This window comes from Bison bison, unplaced genomic scaffold (genome assembly GCF_000754665.1).
Source record: "Bison bison bison isolate TAMUID 2011002044 unplaced genomic scaffold, Bison_UMD1.0 scf7180017864451, whole genome shotgun sequence".
Classification (NCBI taxonomy): Eukaryota; Metazoa; Chordata; class Mammalia; order Artiodactyla; family Bovidae; genus Bison; species Bison bison.
Window position 1 is genome coordinate 8542304 of NW_011495013.1, and position 18392 is coordinate 8560695.

Sequence of the window (18392 nt, forward strand, 5' to 3'; positions counted from 1 at the left end):
TTCTCCTCTCATTTTACTTACAAAGCTAGAAAAATCCAGGTGACATCCTCAGCACTGACCTGAAATCACTAGATCAAGTTTATTAGGTACGTATTTTTTTATTTTCCATTTTACCACAGGTAGCAGTTTTGCTAAACTCTGCTACACAATCTTCCCTTGTGGCTCAGCTGGTAAAGAATCCGCCTGCAATGCAGGAGACCTGGGTTCGATCTCTGGGTTGGGAAGATCCCCTGGAGAAGGGAAAGGCTACCCACTCCAGTATTCTGGCCTAGAGAATTCCATGGACTGTATATAGTCCATGGGGTCACAAAGAGTCAGACACGACCGGGTGACTTTTCACTACACAGTTAGGGTCTCTTCCAGCTTCCAATAACATTTTCCCTTATTCCCTATAATTCCTCCTTTTCACCCTCATCCAAGCCCTTTAGGTTTTTATGAAAACCTCCTCAAGGTCTTGCAGTATCCATCTGCCATGTGTTTCCCAAACTAGTGCCACATGTTTAGGTTTTTATGGCAGCTCCTTGTGTCCAGCTACCCAGTTTCTGTATTAAGAGTTTGATAAGTAAAATTGTTCTGAATGATAGAGATTTATTATAGGAATTAGATCTTAGAAAATTGTGAAACTGATAAATCAGTCTATTGTGTCTGCAGCTAGTATTAGGCATGTTCTTACGGACACAATAGAGACCTAAGTAGAAACAGGTCACTCTAGGCCTAAATTTGGAACTGTCATACCTTCATTTCTGCCTCATATTTTTCCTAAAGCAAGTCATATGGACAAGTCCAAGGTCAAGACATAGGTAAGTGCATCCCACTAACAATGGGAGAGAAATACAAAATTATATGACAAGAAGCTTGCATGTAAAGAGAGAGAAGGAATTGGCTTACTCAAGGGTCTTCCCTTGTACTTCCAATGCAGGGGACCCAGGTTCAATCCCTGGTCAGGGAACCAGATCTCATGCTGCAACTAAGAGTTTGCTTGCCTCAACTAAAAGATCCTGTGTGCCACAAGTAAGACCCAGCGTACCCAAATAAATGAGTCGTTAAAAACATTGAGCCAGTAATACAATCACAAGGGGAGCAGAAGTGACCAGTTCTGCCGCTGGCATTCTAAAGGCATTTAGCTTGTATCTATCTCACGCAGACATTGCATCACATTGTATTATAGCTATGTATTTAAATATCTTACCTCCTGCACTAATCTCTTTGAAAGCAGGGATTATTTTATATATGTATGTATCCCTATGTCTTCAAACACATTGCCTTGCATATTGAAAGTCCTGAAAAATATTTGTGGAGTTAATGGATGAAGCCATTTCTGGGCTTCCAAATCATAAGCTCTGGTTTTCAAAACGTTGTTAGGAAGCTTCCTCCCCCGCCCCCTCCCCGCCCCCCTACTTTTTGGCCGTGTTGTGTGAGACATAGAATCTTAGCTCCCCAACCAGGGATCGAACCTGTGCCCCCCGCAGTGGAAACATGACATCTTAACCGCTGGACCACCAGGGAAGCCCCAGGGAGCTTCCTTTTTGATATTTTCTTTCCTCACCATCATTAATTTCAACCTCCCAGGTTCCTTCTCTTGCCACTTCCCCATTTCCATCCGTATTCTTTCCCCAGCCACTTCCAGAGATGAGAGAATCTAATCAAGTATTTTATAATATAAATTCTTCAAGATGGTCCTTTAGTCAAAGATTTTTTAGACAACATGAATATTATACATTAATAAAGCAAAGGGTCAAACTGGTTTTCAGTACAGGTGACGCAAAACTTTAATCAGAAATTTTGGACTGAAAAGGACAGATAGTTGAGTCTGAAAATAGTTCCATGAAATTGAAAAGAGGTAAGTGTATAACGCGTTATACTGAAGTTCAGAATGACCAGCTGCGTAAGCATAAAGTAGGCAGATAAGACTTGAAGGCAGATCATGGGGAAAAGCCTAGCGTGGGACAAAGACATGACACAATCACACAGGTTTGGACTACAGCAGTAGTTGTTAACCTCATAGCTAACATCCATTTGTTACCGAATTAGGTCATAAGGATCCCGCTTGGGCTCTAGCCCAGCAGAGGCCCCTGCCTCAGTAAGGAAGGTTCTTTTTCCATTGGGGTTCATGCAGTCAAAAATGAGTTCAAAGCTGAAATTGAAGCCTTTTGCAATGGCCAGAGAATGGAGATATGGGAACTTAGTTCATAAATCAACTTAACGTAGGGGATGACTGAGGCAAGATTTTAGGGAAAGTTTAATGAGGGGGAGGCATATGCATTGCTTTTCTGAAAAGAGGGAGGGTTCTTCCTGGTGCCACCTCCTTTTTCCCCTGTGTAGTCCTCTGGCATCTGGGTCAGAAGCAGGTCGAACCACCATGATGCAGACAGGCGGTGATCTTAGCCTGATTGGTTGGTGGTGAGGTAATCGGGAGTTGACATCATCAACCTGGTTCCAACGGTTTGAGGTCTGTGTGTTTTGTGGGCAGCATACAGTTAACTTCTCCCACCTGCTAGGAGTTTTGGTATCTTTGAAACATCCCAAAGGACATGACTCAGAGTATTAGCTACACACGTTGAGGAGGAACTAAAAGTCCTTGACTTTAATGGTGCAACTATTATTGCATGTGTGTGGAAGTGAAGAACATGCTAGTGTATAATACGCCACTGGTCCAGCTTCACACAACCACACGTTTTGGTCCCAGACTTTGAAGCCTCTGGGTTAATCACTAAAATCTCTACAACGCTATAAATGTCTATGAAATCAGATTTTATAGTTCAGATTTGGGTGTAGAGTTTCAAAGTGAAAATGTTTTCTGTTGATTAGCGAATTCCATTGTTGAATAGTAAGAAAATTACCTACATGACATTTTCATTACTTAGTCATTCAAGATAAGTATCATTACTCTCACAATGTTAACAGAAACTAGGAGAATCATTCTGACAGCACAGGAAGAGAAAATCTTTGCTTAAATGAGAATTTAGAAAATACATTAGCATTGTATACAGTATATCATTATATATAGTTATAGATAGATAACAATATATATTGAAAATTCTGGAAATTATGATCTACTTTGGTAAATGAATCAGACATAAGAGGATTTTGCTACTATTTTTTAAATTGTGAGATGTTTATTTCATGCAGAATATAGTTAAACTCCAGCAATAACTTTTGAACTTCAGGATCACACCGAAGCAAAATTTAGAAACAAATGGTCACCCTAGCTAATACTGGGTGGAACGTTTAAGCAATGTCTCAGAATTTAAAATATCTTTTATAGAGTCCTTTCTAGTCATCCATACATATGTTACCTAAGACAGAAACACACTTCTGGCATCACTGGAGTGTCAGTTCAGTTCATCACTCAGTCGTGTCTGACTCTTTGCAAACCCATGGATTATAGCATGCCCGGCTTCCCTGTCCATCACCAACCCCCCTGGAGCTTGCTCAAACTCATGTCCATCAAGTCGGTGATGCCATCCAATAATCTCATCCTCTGTCATCCCCTTCTCCTCCTGCCCTCAATCTTTGCCAGCATTAGGGCCTTTTCCAGTGAGTCAGTTCTTCCTATCAGGTGACCAGAGTACTGGAGTTTCAGCTTCAGTATCAGTCCTTCTAATGTATATTCAGGAAGTGTCACATGGGAATAAAATAAATCACTTCAATGCTGTTTTCTGATTGGATGAGGATCATCCTTATTCTCATTACTGCCCTTCTCCACTATTAATGGGCTTCCCACATGGTGCTAGTGGTAAAGAGTCTGCTTGCCAATGCAGGATACATAAGACGTATGGGTTTGATCTCTGGGTTGGGAAGATCCTCTGGAGGAGATAATGGCAACACACTCCAGTATTCTTGCCTGGGAAATCCCATGGACAGAGGAGCCTGGCAAACTACAGACATGCGGTTGCAAAGAGTCAGACACAACTGAAGCAACCTAGCATGTACGCATGCCACAGTTAAGAACATTTTACCATGTTATCTAAAAATACACATGCAGGACAACACTTGTTGATTTCACATATCGTTTGTCTCTTCTTATAGGTACATCCACGAATAAAGTATCTCAGTCAGTTTGGTCACTCAGTCATATCTGACTCTTTGTGATCCCATGGACTGCAGCATGCTAGGCTTCCTTGTCCATCGCCAACTCCTGGAGTTTACTCAAACCCATGTCCATTGAGTCGGTGATGCCATCCAACCATCTCATCCTCTGTTGTCCCCTTCTCCTCCTGCCTTCAATCTTTCCCAGCTTCAGGGTCTTTTAAAATGAGTCAGTTTTTAGCATCAGGTGGCCAAAGTATTGGAGTTTCAGCTTCAGCATCAGGCCTTCCAATGAATATTCAGGACTGATTTCCTTTAGGATGGACTGGTTGGATCTCCTTGCAGTCCAAGGGACTCTCAAGAGTCTTCTCCAACACCACAGTTCAAAAGCATCAGTTCTTCAGCGCTCAGTTTTCTTTATAGTCCAACTCTCTCATCCAAACATGACTACTGGGAAAACCATAGCTTTGACTTGAAGGACCTTTGTTGGCAAAGTAATGTCTCTGCTTTTGAATATGCTGTCTAGGTTGGTCATAGCTTTCCTTCCAAGGAGCAAGCGTCTTTTAATTTCATGGCTGCAGTCACCATCTGCAGTGATTTTGGAGCCCCCAAAAATAAAGTCTGGCACTGTTTCCACTGTTTCCCCATCTATTTACCATGAAGTGATGGGAGCAGATGCTATGATCTTAGTTTTCTGAATGTTGAGTTTTAAGCCAACTTTTCAGTCTCCTCTTTCACTTTCATCAAGAGGCTTTTTAGTTCCTCTTCACTTTCTGCCATAAGGGTGGTGTCATCTGCATATCTGAGGTTATTGATATTTCTCCCAGCAATCTTGATTCCAGCTTGTGCTTCATCCAGCCCAGCATTTCTCATGATGTCCTCTGTATATAAGTTAAATAAGCAGGGTGACAATATACAGCCTTGATGTACTCCTTTCCCAATTTAGAACCAGTCTGTTGTTCCATGTCCAGTTCTAATTGTTGCTTCCTGACCTGCATACAGATTTCTCAGGAGGCAGGTCAGGTGGTCTGGTATTCCCATCTCTTTAAAGATTTTCCATAGTTTATTGTGATCCATACAGTCAAAAGCTTTGGCGTAGCCAATAAAGCAGCTCTCTTGCTTTTTCAGTGATCCAGTGGATGTTGGCAATTTGATCTCTGGTTCCTCTGCCTTTTCTACAACCAGCTTGAACACCTGGAAGTTCATGGTTCACGTATTGTTGAAGCCTGGCTTGGAGAATTATGAGCATTACTTTACTAGCATGTGAGATGAGTGCAATTGTGTGGAAGTTTGAGCATTCTTTGGCATTGCCTTTCTTTGGGATTGGAATGAAAACTGACCTTTTCCAGTCCTGTGGCCACTGCTGAGTTTTCCAAATTTGCTGGCATATGGAGTGCAGCACTTTCACAGCATCATCTTTTTGGATTTGAAATAGCTCAACTAGAATTCCATCACCTCCATTAGCTTTGTTCATAGTGATGCTTCCTAAGGCCCACTTGACTTTGCATTCCAGGATGTCTGGCTGTAGGTGAGTGATCACACCATTGTGATTATCTGGGTGGTCAAGATCTTTTTTATACAGTTCTTCTGAGTAGTCTTGCCACTTCTTAATATCTTCTGCTTCTGTTAGGTCTCTACCATTTCTGTCCTTTATTGTGCCTATCTTTGCATGAAATGTTCCCTTGGTATCTCTACTTTTCTCTAGTCTTTCCCATTTTATTGTTTTCCTATATTTCTTTGCAGTATCTAAACATTACATTTAAATTCCAAAAACCAAATGTGAAAACTTTCCATTTTCTTCACTCTTGAACATCAGTCCAGTAAGGAATAAGGAAAGTTTTGCCAAGGAAGCTGGTTAGATATCCAATGTTTACCATGTAGTCTCTTCAGTTCTTTCCTTTATGCAAATTTATGTACAATTTTATCTTGTTCTTTGCCAAGGTTTTTGTTGTAAATCACGAAAATACTGCTTCAAAAACTTATGATCACTTTGTTGGTGAGTGTTGATAACTGCTAAATGCTAACAGACAAATGCTGCTCCTTTAAATCTTTCCTGCAAAAACAGAGCCACCCTCAGACACCTGTTTCCTAATAAACACAACAGATAATGCAGCAAAATATTCAAGAATTATTGGCTGACCTTCGAGGTTTTTTCCCTGATTGATTTTCTTTTGCACTAAGATCACTGTGATAAACTGTTTCAATAAGAAACTTATCCAGTTAGGAAAATCAGAGAGCCCAAACCATAAACCCAATTGGAGTCAGAAGGACTATGAAGTTGTCAGCAATAAGCATAATGTTCCCTTTCAGCAATAATAGATTCATCCTTCCCCACTGCCCCAAGATGGGTTTTCACATTGACTTGCTGTGCTTAACAATGTGAAAATACTCTGATCCCTGGGAATTCATTTTCTGGAACACAGGAAATAAATGTGCCCAATTCTGAGTTTCTGCCAATAGCTGAGATAACACAGAGTCATCAATTGCTAGTTGTCAGAACCAGGAGTCAAACTGCACCCAAGAACCCAGGATATTGGCTCTGCATCCTGATTTACACAAACAGAATTTTATTGACAGGAAGAAAACCCAGGATATGTAATATAAAAGTGTGTGAGTGTTAGTTGCTCAGTTGTGTCTGACTCTTCGCAACCCCATGGACTATAGCCCAACAGTCTCCTCTGCCCATGGGATTCTCCAGGCAAGAAAACTGGAGTGGGTTGTTATCTCCTTCTACAGGGGATCTTCTCTACCCCAGTGTCAAACCGGAGTCTCCTGCATTGCAGGCAGATTCTTTACCATATGAGCCATAAGAGAAGCCCACAATATAAAAAGAGACATGGTCAAAATTACTCCATTTCATACACTTACTATCCATGTAAAAATAAAAACTTCTAAATATTTTTGATGTAGAAAATAAAATATATATCAAGCATTAATTTTTTTCTCTTTGAATTTTTTTATTTTTAAGCATTAACTTTCAATGAGGTTTTCCTTTTTACCTCCATGATACAGTTTTCAAGATGAATTAAGTAAAATGTAAAGTGTACATACACACACCTTCATTAAATGAATGGTGACACATATATACAGCATTTTCCTGAGAAAGTACAAAGATGCAGAAATGTTCACGTAGGGCTCAGACAACCTAACAAAGACAAAGGGTCCCCAGTGGAAGAGTTTGTCTTCATGCAAAAAAAAACCTGGCATGAGAATAGGAATGCAACTCTTGGGGTTGGATTGGCTCCCTCTGAGCTCCCTTAAAACCCTGAAGTTTATCAGTCTCTGAATTAATTCTTCCAGTGATTCTTCCCAGAAATATGCAAACTGCTCCGGAGGGACATTTGGAGAAGTTTTGTTTATTCTTTTAAGCCACGAGCAGCATATAAAAGAGCCCCAGTTCTCGAGAACTGACCATGAGCTAAGCAAGTAACCTAAAACAACCAGCTTTTCCAAAACTTCACCATACCGGGCAGACACGAAATCGCTAAGGTCACTAAAAGGACAGCTGATTTGTATTGCGATGCTCTCAAATGAAATACTTTCCCTTAAGTTAAAAAAGCTTGGCTCCTACATTTTAGAAACCACTTCCCATAGACACAGTCTTCCTTGTAGTTCTGTATTTCTACCTCCATACACATTGGTTTTCTTTGGGCATGATTTCCCAAGTTTCTCAGCGTTCATTCCTGTTCTCTATCAGAGATCTTAAAACCCTGAACAAAAGCAAGAGTGAAATGGGGGTGAATGGGGGTGAATCAGAGAAGACTTCAAACTCTTTCATTTAGCTGTAAGGAAGTAAGAGTGCAATGCAATGCTATTTGGTGTATGAATGCTCCCAACATGTTCTTAAACAGCAGAAAACATGGAATGCTCAATTCAATTGAGAATTAACAGGAAAGCATTTCAATAGAGCAAGAGAATCACAATGTTGCTGTTCCACAATATGCAAGTTATTTTAAAGTACACTTGACATTTTAAAGGTACACAAATTCAGATGCTCTTCAAGGCTTCGGTGCCCACACACAGAGTTTAGGAAGCTGAAGGCTGTGAACTTCTCTCCTGACTTAATCCATGCTTTGTTTTGCATTCCTCACAGGTAAGCAGGCAGTGCCTAAAACAGAAGCAAAAATGTTGTTTTGTACTTTGACACTGGAAGCTCTCGTCTGAACACAATATTATTCAGGGATTAAAAAAAATTTAATTGATATATAGCTAATTGACAACGTTGTGTTAGTTTCTAGTGTACGCAAAGTGACTCAGTTCTCCATATACATGTTTGTGCTTAGTTGCTCAGTCGTGTCGACTCTTTGCAACCCCATCAACTGTAGCCTACCAGGCTCCTCTGTCCCTGGGATTCTCCAGGCAAGAATACTGCAGTGGGTTGCCATTGCCTACTCTAATACATATGTTTATATACATATTATTTTCTATTATGGCTTATTACAGGATATTGAATATAGTTCCCTGGGTTATACAGTAAGACCTTGTTGTTTATCTATTTTATATATAGTAATTGTGCATCTGTTAATCCCAATCTCCCAATTTATTCTTACCCCCTTTCCCCTTTGGTAACCATAAGTTTATTTTCTATGTTTTTGAGTCTATTTCTGTTTTGTAAATAAATTCATTTGCATCGTATTTTAGATTATTTAGAAGTATTTTCTAAGCTAAAGTTTTCAAGCTTTTGTTTTCTCAGGAATAATTGGAGTTGTTTCTCGGTTTTAGACTCCTGGAATTTCATCCACTAGAAGGCCAACAATGATCTTCCTGTCCAATGTTGTTGTCAGCATGCTGTGCTGCCTTTCAAACAAGTATGGGGTGTTTAGAGTAAGGTGTCCCCAACAGCAGTCCTATAGTACCATGGTAGAAATAGTTATTATTCACTGAGCACTCACTGAGTGTCATAAGCAATCATTCCTATTCCCTATAACATCCCATAAAAAAATTCTGGTGGCCATTTTATACAGATGAGAAAACTGAAGATTTGAGAATTTAAGAAACATGTCCAAGGTCACACAAGTTAGTAAGTAAACAGAACTGCTTTTGAACCCAGTGACTCTAACAGCAGAGGTAATGTGGCTAACTCCAGAGGCCTACTGCTTGTATCCCCTCATGAGCATCACAACTTATATTAATAGTAAAGGCTCTGAGAAGTCTTGCAATTGAGAATCCTGGTTAAACTTGTGTAATCTTGTGACGGTAGAAGCTGTGTTGACTGATTAAGGCATTCATTAGACATTTGTACTGGAGAAGGCAATGGCACCCCACTCCAGTACTCTTGCCTGGAAAATCCCATGGATGGAGGAGCCTGGTAGGCTACACTCCATGGGGTCGCTAAGAGTCGGACACGACTGAGCGACTTCACTTTCACTTTTCACTTTCATGCATTGGAGAAGGAAATGGCAACCCACTCCAGTGTTCTTGCCTGGAGAATCCCAGGGAGGGGGGAGCCTGGTGGGCTGCCATCTATGGGGTTACACAGAGTCGGACATGACTGAAGCAACTTAGCAGCAGCAGCAGCAGCAGTAGACACTTGTACAATGCCTTGAAGGTAGTAGGTACTTACTAAATGTTTGATGAGCAAACAAAATAGGTAACTCAGTTAAATCATAATTATTAATGAAGTTGAATAGCAACAACTCAAACTTTGAATTTTTTTCAACATATCAATGTTAGAAACTATTTTAATATTACAAATGGTTGAATGACCTTTCATTTACTTTTTAATAGTTACCTTAATTATAATCCCTTAACCAAACAGAGTACAAACCTGTTATGCCCTGGACCGAAACCAGCTCCACGAAGCTGGCCTTCAAAGGAATGGAATTTACTTTGGCACACTCCTATATATGATGCTTTTCCAAGGCCAAATCCTAAGATACCAGCAACTGTAAAAGCAGGTTAGGAAAGATAAACAATTTAAATATTTGGAACCTCCTGCATTGTCTGCTAGAACTTTCTTTATTAACAGCAATAATTCTTATATCAAAAGTACCTTACTAAATCAATGAACAAAAACTCTGGGAATGAAGCTCTCTATTAAAGAGCAGGATTGGGAACTAGAGACTTTTTGATCTCCTCAGTTTTGAACTGGAGATAGAAGGGCCAGGTTACAGCAAGCCAAGGTGATGCTCTGACATGGGCAGCCAGAGGGTGGCCCAACTGGCAGACAAGTCTGTGAGGTCACCCAGGAAGGGAGAGGTGGGACTTGGGTTGTGGCTCTGGGTAGCCTCCAAATCACTAGGTAGGAGACCCCTTAATTCTCTGTATGGATGGAGTATGGGGAGCCACGTTATCTTGCAGGCAGGGGAGGGAGGTCACGAGGCAGGACCATGGAAAACATTTCTAACCTGTTATTCCTGCTGGGAATGAGGTTTTGGATGGTATACCAGAATGTATCTTCTGTGGACATAAAAGGTCTCTGTATAATCAGTGCAAGAAGGTGAAAGCCTAAGTTTATGGTAAATGTATATTAGAAAATGGGCTTCCCTGGTGGTTCAGCGGTAAAGAATCTGCCTGCTGGTGTAGGAGACTCAGGTTCAATCCCTGAGTTATGAAGAGCCCCTGGAGGAGAAAATGGCAACCCACTCCAGTATTCTTGCCTGGAGAATCCCATGGACAGAGGAGCCTGGAGGGCTATAGTCCATGGGGTGGCAAAAAAGTCGGACATGACTTAGCAACTAAACAACAACGTTATCAGAAAGCCCTGATTTTAAAAAACTCTTCATTTATCATGTCCATTATAGAAAATATTTGGAAAAGATTGGCCAAAATAAAAAATTAAAATCCCTTGTGGAGCTGTTGTTCAGAGGCTCTGCTGGCAATGTCCTCTTGTGTCTCCGGCCAGGCCCTCCTAGGCCACGCTTCAGAGAGGACTAAGGTGAAGTCCCTACTGCTCAGCTTTCTGTCAGAAAGTGTGGAATGAACTAAAAAACTGCAATGTGGCAAAAAATGGACACTAGTGTTCAGAGAGATTGACCTGGACATTCCTATCTCCAGTTACTATAAACATAACCTTTTTATAAAAATGAATCTTTGTTTTTTAACTTCTATGACTTACGTGCAACTTTAGGCAATGAACCAAATCTCGGATTCGCTGCTAAATAACCTAGGAAGTAATGTATAAAGACATTATTATTTCATTTTATAACATTTAAATTCAAAAAGGATAAAGAAGTCTTAATTTCATCTTCAAATTTAATTTCCCTTTGCCATGTAACCTAACACAGTCACTCATTCCAAGGAAGAGGACATCTATGGGAAAGAAGTATGGGGACATAGACTAGAAACAGTCTAAAGCCTACATAAATAAATCCTTCACCAAAACAGAAATGCCAAGTATTGTACCAAAACCTGCCAGGAGGACCACAGAAAACTGGATTTTCTTAAGTTAAAACATGTACTAAATACCAACTCTTACTTACCATGATGGACCAGTCCTTGGGTGACAAGCATGCTTACAAGAGAAAAAGGCAGAGCTGTAAAACAAAAAAGCCCTTAAGTATTGTTATTTTGAAATTTGGCACCTTCCCTAGAGGTCAGGGAGAATTACTGTTTTTTTCTTCTTACTTTGGCAGTGAGATCTTAGTCATTTGTTATTTTACTTATTTGACAAATATTAAGCACCACATGGAGAATTTTCTTGGGGTCTGCCCCAGGCGCTCAACCTAATGCACAGCATTAACATAACAAAATCTAGACGCCCTGCAATTCCATCTCCAACACCCACCATGCATCATCTCTCTCATCACTACATACAACACAGGCACATTCATGTGTGTGTGCACTGAGCTGGGGAATTTGGGAGTTGCCGTGAGCCGTATATTTAGAAAATTTCAATCCTGCAGAAAAGTTTTTTTAAAAAAAGGACAATAAACTGCACATCCTGTTTAGGATAGTGCCCTGCTTTTGTCTTTTAATGCCATTTTGTTGCACGATTTGGATATATTTATTTTCTGAAAATTACTATATTCGCAGTAAACATGGGCAATGTTTAGAGATGATTTTTAAAAACAGACACGTTGGTCTGGCAAAAGCAGTTTCTAGTCAAAATGTGTCAAATGACTTCTTCCCAAAGCAGTGAGAAGTGATTATATATACTATTTGATTTGGCTTAGCTGCTAGCTCTTCCTAGTAACCAAGACAAATCAAATAGCAACCAGCTTTTCCACTCAGATCTATCTACCTGATGGTAGGCAAATGAGTCATACTGTAATTTTAAACTAGTAGGGGCTTACTTCAATTACTTACTCATGGGTTATCAGAAAACAATTTCTAGCAGCATAATCAATAATCAGTAATGCATAGCAAATATCAACTTCTAAACAGTGTTATTTCCAAAACAACTGATACTGGATTTGGATAATTTAAGAAATCAAAATGAGTATTTCAAAGTAAAATTAGCTCTATGCCAGCAATATTGGGACTATATCTACAGGCTCTGGTATGACATTTTCAAATGAAAAGTCATGAATTTTTAAAATTAGATGGGACTTTAATGCACTGCCTGAATTCACACCCTTGTCTTATATAAAGCAGGCCCAGAAAGAGAAAGAGACTTGACAGAAAAAGTTATTTCAAGACACTGTAAGGGAAGTATTAACAGAATGCTCCCACTCTTCATTCATTCCACAAATATTTAACTGGTTCACGTATTTTTATATGTGAAGCACCATGCTTGGCTCTAGGAGGGCGCAATGAACCTGAACTTGATGAAGGTTAGAGTCCAGTGGAATTGTGGAAGGTCTACTCTTTCAAGAAATTCTAAGTTAACACTCCTGGTTCACTTTCTCGGTCACATGAAGGAAAGTGTTAGGGGTGAATCACTTTCTGCTAAGGAAGGTAAACAGCTCCTACATCAGATACTGTCCCTGCCCTTAAAAAAGTCTCAATATGGATTTAAATTCCAAACAGCCTCAGATACCAACGTTTTTCCCGGAATTATGCAAAGTTCCTGCTTAAAAAAAAAAAAAATCATTACCATAATTCTAATATGATATTACGCAGTTTATATTAGGCAGCAAATACAGTGTTAACGACAATTAAGAGGGGTGCGATTACCTCTCTTCCAGAAACTTTCTTCTTGACATTCCCGGATAATCTTTGAAATCTCTGATCTGTGGATGTGCAGTTTTGATTTTGGACAAAACAACAGACTCTGCAAGGGAAGTTACATGATGAGTTGACTGAAATCATCAGAAAAGCATCTGTTCTATTTTCCCCCCGAGGAGGGCAAGGAGGTCTCTTCCCTCTGGTCTCACAGCGTGTATACCTTGGATCCTGGCTGCCAGCACTGAGCAATAGCCGGTTTCAGCCAGTGCTTTGCAGATGCAAGCACTGGGTGAACTTGAGCAAGAAAAGAATTTTTTTGAGAAGCAAACAGTGATTCATGGTTTAGCGAGCATGAAGCAGATATCTGGTCAGAATGCATTACTGCTGAGGCCACATTTTCTTTTTTAAATATTTATTTAACTAGGCGGCACCAGTTCTTAGTTGTGGCATGCGGGCTCTAGTTCCCTGACCAGGGACTGAACCCTGGCCCCCTGCATTGGAAGCTCAGAGTCTTAGCCACTGGACCACCAGGGAAGTCCCCACATTTTCTTCTTCTAGCCTCTGCACGCTTCCCCTGCAATGCTACTCACTCCTTGGGCTGTAATCTTTTGTTGTTCAGTGACTCATTAAATTTTTATTATGGTAAAATACCCGTAATAGTTACCATTTTAACCATTTTACTTAAAAATTTTTTTCATACTCTGGTATACTTTATTTTAAAAAAATTTCTATATTAAAGTATAGTTGGTTTACAAAAATGTGTTTAACCATCGTATACAATAAAAAGCAGACAACAAATGGCATTAAGTATATCTATAATATTGTGCAGCCATATCTATCTAGTTCCAGAACTTTTTCATCACCCTCAAAGGAAATTCCATACCCATTGAAGAGTCTCTCCTCATTCCCTAATCACCTAGCAACCATTAATCTGCCTTTTGGATCTGCCTATTCTGGATATTTTGTACAAACAATATCATACTGCATGTGACCTTGTGTGGTTAGCTTCTTTTCCTTTGTGTAATGTGTCAAAGGTTCATGCACGATGTAATATGTATTTCATTTCTTTTTATGGCTCAGTAATGTTCCAGTGTATGCACATAACACATTCTGTTTATCCATTCATCCATTGATGGATATCTGGACTGTTTCCACTGTCGGACTATTGTGAATAATGCTGCTGTGAACATTCCTGTACAAGTTTTAGTTTTCCGCTCTGCTGGGCCATGTTGTAACTCTGTGTTTAACTTATTGGGGAACTGCCAAACTGTTTTCCACAGGAGCTGCACCATTTTACAATCCCAGCAACAATGTATGAGGTTTTCAATTTTTCTATATCCTTGTCAACACTTGTTATTTTCTGTTTTCTTTCTTTTCTGTTAGTTGCACTGTGCAATTTATGGGATCTTAGTTCCCTTACCAGGGGGTGAACCCCAGTATTTATTTTTTAAAATTAGCACATTAAATGCTTTTAATATAAACTATTTAATTTGTTTAAACTAAAAAAACTAAATTGTTTATGTTTTTGATTATGGTCATGCTAGTGATTGTGAAATGGTGGTTGTGATTTGCATTTTCCATTAAGTATCTTTTCATCAGAATTTTGGCCATGTGTATATCTTCTTTGGAGAAATACCTAATCAAGCCCTTTGCTCATTTTTTCAAATTAGGTTGTCTTTCTGTTGTTGAGTTGTAAGAGCTCTTTATATATTATGGATACTAAACCCTTATCAGACATATAATTCATAAATAATTTTTCCCATTCTGTGGGTGATTCATTTGTTTTTTAGAAACAAACTTTATTGAAATTTTTCCTTAAATCACACTTATATTTCCTTGTTTGTGAATTACTTATGTAGGTCCTTTTCCTTTTATCTCTTGGAATTTTAGTGATTTTCTTGTTGAGGTGAAGTCTATGGCTTTTGAAGTTCACCCTGTTGATTTTGCAAATGTTCTTTTTGGACTTTCTGTAGTAGATGTCAGTGTGAACGGTGATTACCATTTCTCGAACACTTGCCCCTGGGCCAGGCACTGTGCCAAGCACTTTACGTGCATGATGGTGAGGTACAAGGACCCTGTGGTGCCAGTGCCTTCAGAGCTCTACCTACCACCCAAGCAGGCAAGTCCTCTCTTCTTCCTCTACAGCTCCCCCAGTGCAGCACGCGGAAGCAGTGGTCAGGGTGAGCCACAGCAACCAGAGAAGGACCTGCTCTTATGCTCCACTTATGTTAGCTCAGCAAACACTCCTCCTTCCCCCAGTGTAAATATTTCTTCTTGGTTCTGCCTGTGGCAGAAATAAGCATCACTCTCCCTCCCCTCCCCTAAACACACACATGCAGGGTCAGGGAACCCGACTATCACAGCTGCTGTGAGTCCTGCAGTCAAGACTGAAGTACCAGCAGAGAGTGTCCTCAGGGAGCTCTGGTGAGCCTTTTCTGTAGAGCCATAAATGTTTTATGGCTCTCCATTTCACAGAGGCAACTTGGGTGTCTAAATTCTTTTCCTTGTGACATGATATCATTTGTCTATTTGCCTCTCCTAAGCTTTGCTCTGAAATATAATCTCCATAACCCATTTTTAGCTTGAAAAGTTGACCTCAGAGAACATGAGCTCTATTTACCTATCACAATACCTTCTCTTTTCTTCATTCATGTGTCCCCAAGACACACAATCTTCATTCTCAACAAGCTGAAAAACTGTGCCCCAGTTAACACTTGGGTTCTCAATCTGATGACTAATTTAGTAGTTCAGGGCTCTGTCATCTTGAACAGTATCTACAGTCAGCAGCATATCCTTAGCATGATTAGCCTTGGTAACAGAAATGTAAAAAGCATGCATCATGTAGCATTCTGTTAGATTCAATAAAGAGTTTTGCTCTGCTAAAGGAAACCTCTTCAGTCACTGACAACCTATAGAAGAGTTAGTTAAGTTGAATTCTAAACAGGGAAGAGTAAAGAAAAGATTTTGTAAATAAAAGTCTCCTTTTCAAGACAGCCAGAAACATACTTTCCTTCTCCGTTCTATTTTCCTTGAGCCTATCCTACAAAGTGCCAGGCAGAGGAAAGTAAGACAATTGATCAAGTATGAGGTTTAAGGGGAAGTCCTGTATGATATTCCTCTTTAGATGGCAGACTTCAAATTATAAATACATACCTGCTTGCTTGGTGGTGGCAAATGGGGACCTTTTTCTTGGTTTTCATGTGTGGACACTGAAGCCATGATGACCTTGTCTTCGCTTCTCTTCTAGTTGAGTGGACTCAGCTTCCTTGTTGACCCACTATCTAAGGAAAGTATAAGAGTCACTGTGCAGTGATAGAACATTTATGTCAACCATAAAACACCCTTAGGATCAACACCCCTATTTGGAAAACTTACTTTCATTTTGTCATTAATCTTAACTTCCAACCACCTGCAAACTCACTTTCTAATGCTCCTTCCCCAGCAACACACACACACGTACTAACAGACTGATGGTGACAGATCAGAGGTGGAGTGGAGTGAGATGTCAAAGAAGGCAGAGTGAAATGTTTTACAACCTACAGTGTCAGTCACGACCGTGTCTGACTCTTTATGACCCCATGGACTGTGTAGCCTACCAGGCTCCCTCTGTCCATGGAATTCTCTAAGCAAGAATACTGGAGTGGGTAGCCATTCCCTTCTTTAGAGGATCTTCCCAACCCAGGGATCCAACCCGGGTCTCCCATGTTGCAGGCAGATTACTTACCATCTGAGCCACCAGGGAAGCCCTTAAGACTTATAAACTACCTTGAAAAATTTCAATTCATTACCATGTCATTAACTTACACAAATATTTACTGAGTGTCTATTATGTGCCAGACCAAAGGCTACAAAAGAAGACGACATCCATACTAAAGTAACTCACAGTCTACAGGGAAGACAGGCAGTTATACAACATGTAGAAGTCTTCCCTAGAGGTAGGCACAGGGTGCTGAGGAAGGAGAGGAAAAAAGGCATGTTCTCTCTGGTTAGATCTGAAGACACCAAAGACTAAGACTCTTGAGCTTTCAAGACGGCCTGTGGAGAGTGGATGGACTCCAGGGGCAGGGAGACCAGATTGGAAAGTGCTATCATAGTCTAGGGAATGAAGTCAAGATGTCTGAACCAAGACCCTTGTGGGAAGGCTAGAGATGATAATTTTGCATCTGGAAATGTTGGATTTGGGTGCCTGTGGGGGCATACATTGGAATTAACCATTAGGGATTAGAATATTTGAGGATTTGGGTCTAGAGTTACAGATTAAGAGTAGGCTGGAAAGATCAGTTTGGAAGTTGCCATCTAGGAAATGATAGGTAAAGTAGGAAACAGGAATAAAATTGTGTAAGAAGAGTACTGGAGAATGTGAACATCGAGGCCAAGGGAATACCAACAGGAGGAAGAACAACAGGCCAAGGAGAGGACTGAGAAAGAAGAGCTGATACAAAGTGGAAAGAGTGTCTGAGGAAGAAATAAATCATCAGTGTCATGTGGCTCAGAACAACGGGCATAGTCCAGGTGGACCATGAACCCTACCCAACCTCCTGCCCAGTCAATGGGCCACTGTCCTCTGCAGGTCCAGACTCCATGACAACCACTGACTTTCATGCAAAATGAACATATTTTCATACACAATTCAGTTTCCTACTAAGCTGCCAGGAATATCAGCCAAGGGAATCCATACTTGACCAAGTTTCACTTTCGGTGCTTGATGTTATTATAGCGGGAGTATGATGCCCTAGGGTGGAAAGTCTTGGAATCAGGAAGACCTGAGTTCAGATCCTGACTACTTGGTAGCCTGGCTTTGGGGTAAGTAACTTGAAGTGTCTGTGCCACAGCTTCTCAACTGCCAAGTGCGGGTAATGGACCTTAAGGGGCTAGTACAAGGATGAAGGGTGAGGTCCACAAGTCGGCAGCTCCACAACCAGCACACAGTGAGTGTGTGAGCAGTAAGGGGCAGCTGTCAGAACCCTGAGCACCCTATTTCTTGAGGACTTCCAGGAAGTCTTTGCTGACATAAGGCCAAATTAGATTATCTTTGCCTAGTTAGGCCATTGCCTCAAATCCGGAAGCAAAAACACTACAACTGGGCTTTGGTGGTGAAGTCCCTTCACACCCATCTAGCCTTCAGTCCACATCTAAGCTGGGCTTCTCAGGGTGTTGCCTAAAGGTGCAGCCCCCACCCTATGCCCAGAGCTGGTTTGGGGTCCCTCTGCTTCTTTAGTTGTTGGGGGTGGGGTGGCAGAAGTCCTGACGGGTGGGCAGTGGGAGGGAGGCGATCGGCAGGATAGGGGGGTGGGGGCGTGCGATCGGACACAGCT

General features: G+C 40.6%; 1 protein-coding gene across 3 annotated transcripts in view; it reads right to left on the minus strand.

Annotated features, from left to right (window-relative positions):
- Nucleotides 1-6965: 6965 nt before the first annotated feature.
- Nucleotides 6966-18392, minus strand: part of OCIAD2 (OCIA domain containing 2) — an 11970-nt gene continuing 543 nt past the window's right edge. For 2 of the 3 annotated variants that reach the window (XM_010858907.1, XM_010858909.1), the window contains exons 2-7: nucleotides 16231-16358; nucleotides 13087-13183; nucleotides 11451-11504; nucleotides 11087-11134; nucleotides 9797-9914; nucleotides 6966-8137 (exon numbers count right to left, since the gene is read on the minus strand). In XM_010858907.1, the coding sequence (XP_010857209.1) occupies nucleotides 8056-8137; nucleotides 9797-9914; nucleotides 11087-11134; nucleotides 11451-11504; nucleotides 13087-13183; nucleotides 16231-16296 (465 nt within the window). In that variant the 5' untranslated portion in view covers nucleotides 16297-16358 and the 3' untranslated portion in view covers nucleotides 6966-8055. The remainder of the gene's footprint in view (nucleotides 8138-9796; nucleotides 9915-11086; nucleotides 11135-11450; nucleotides 11505-13086; nucleotides 13184-16230; nucleotides 16359-18392) is intronic. The other variant, XM_010858908.1, reaches the window with a different exon arrangement.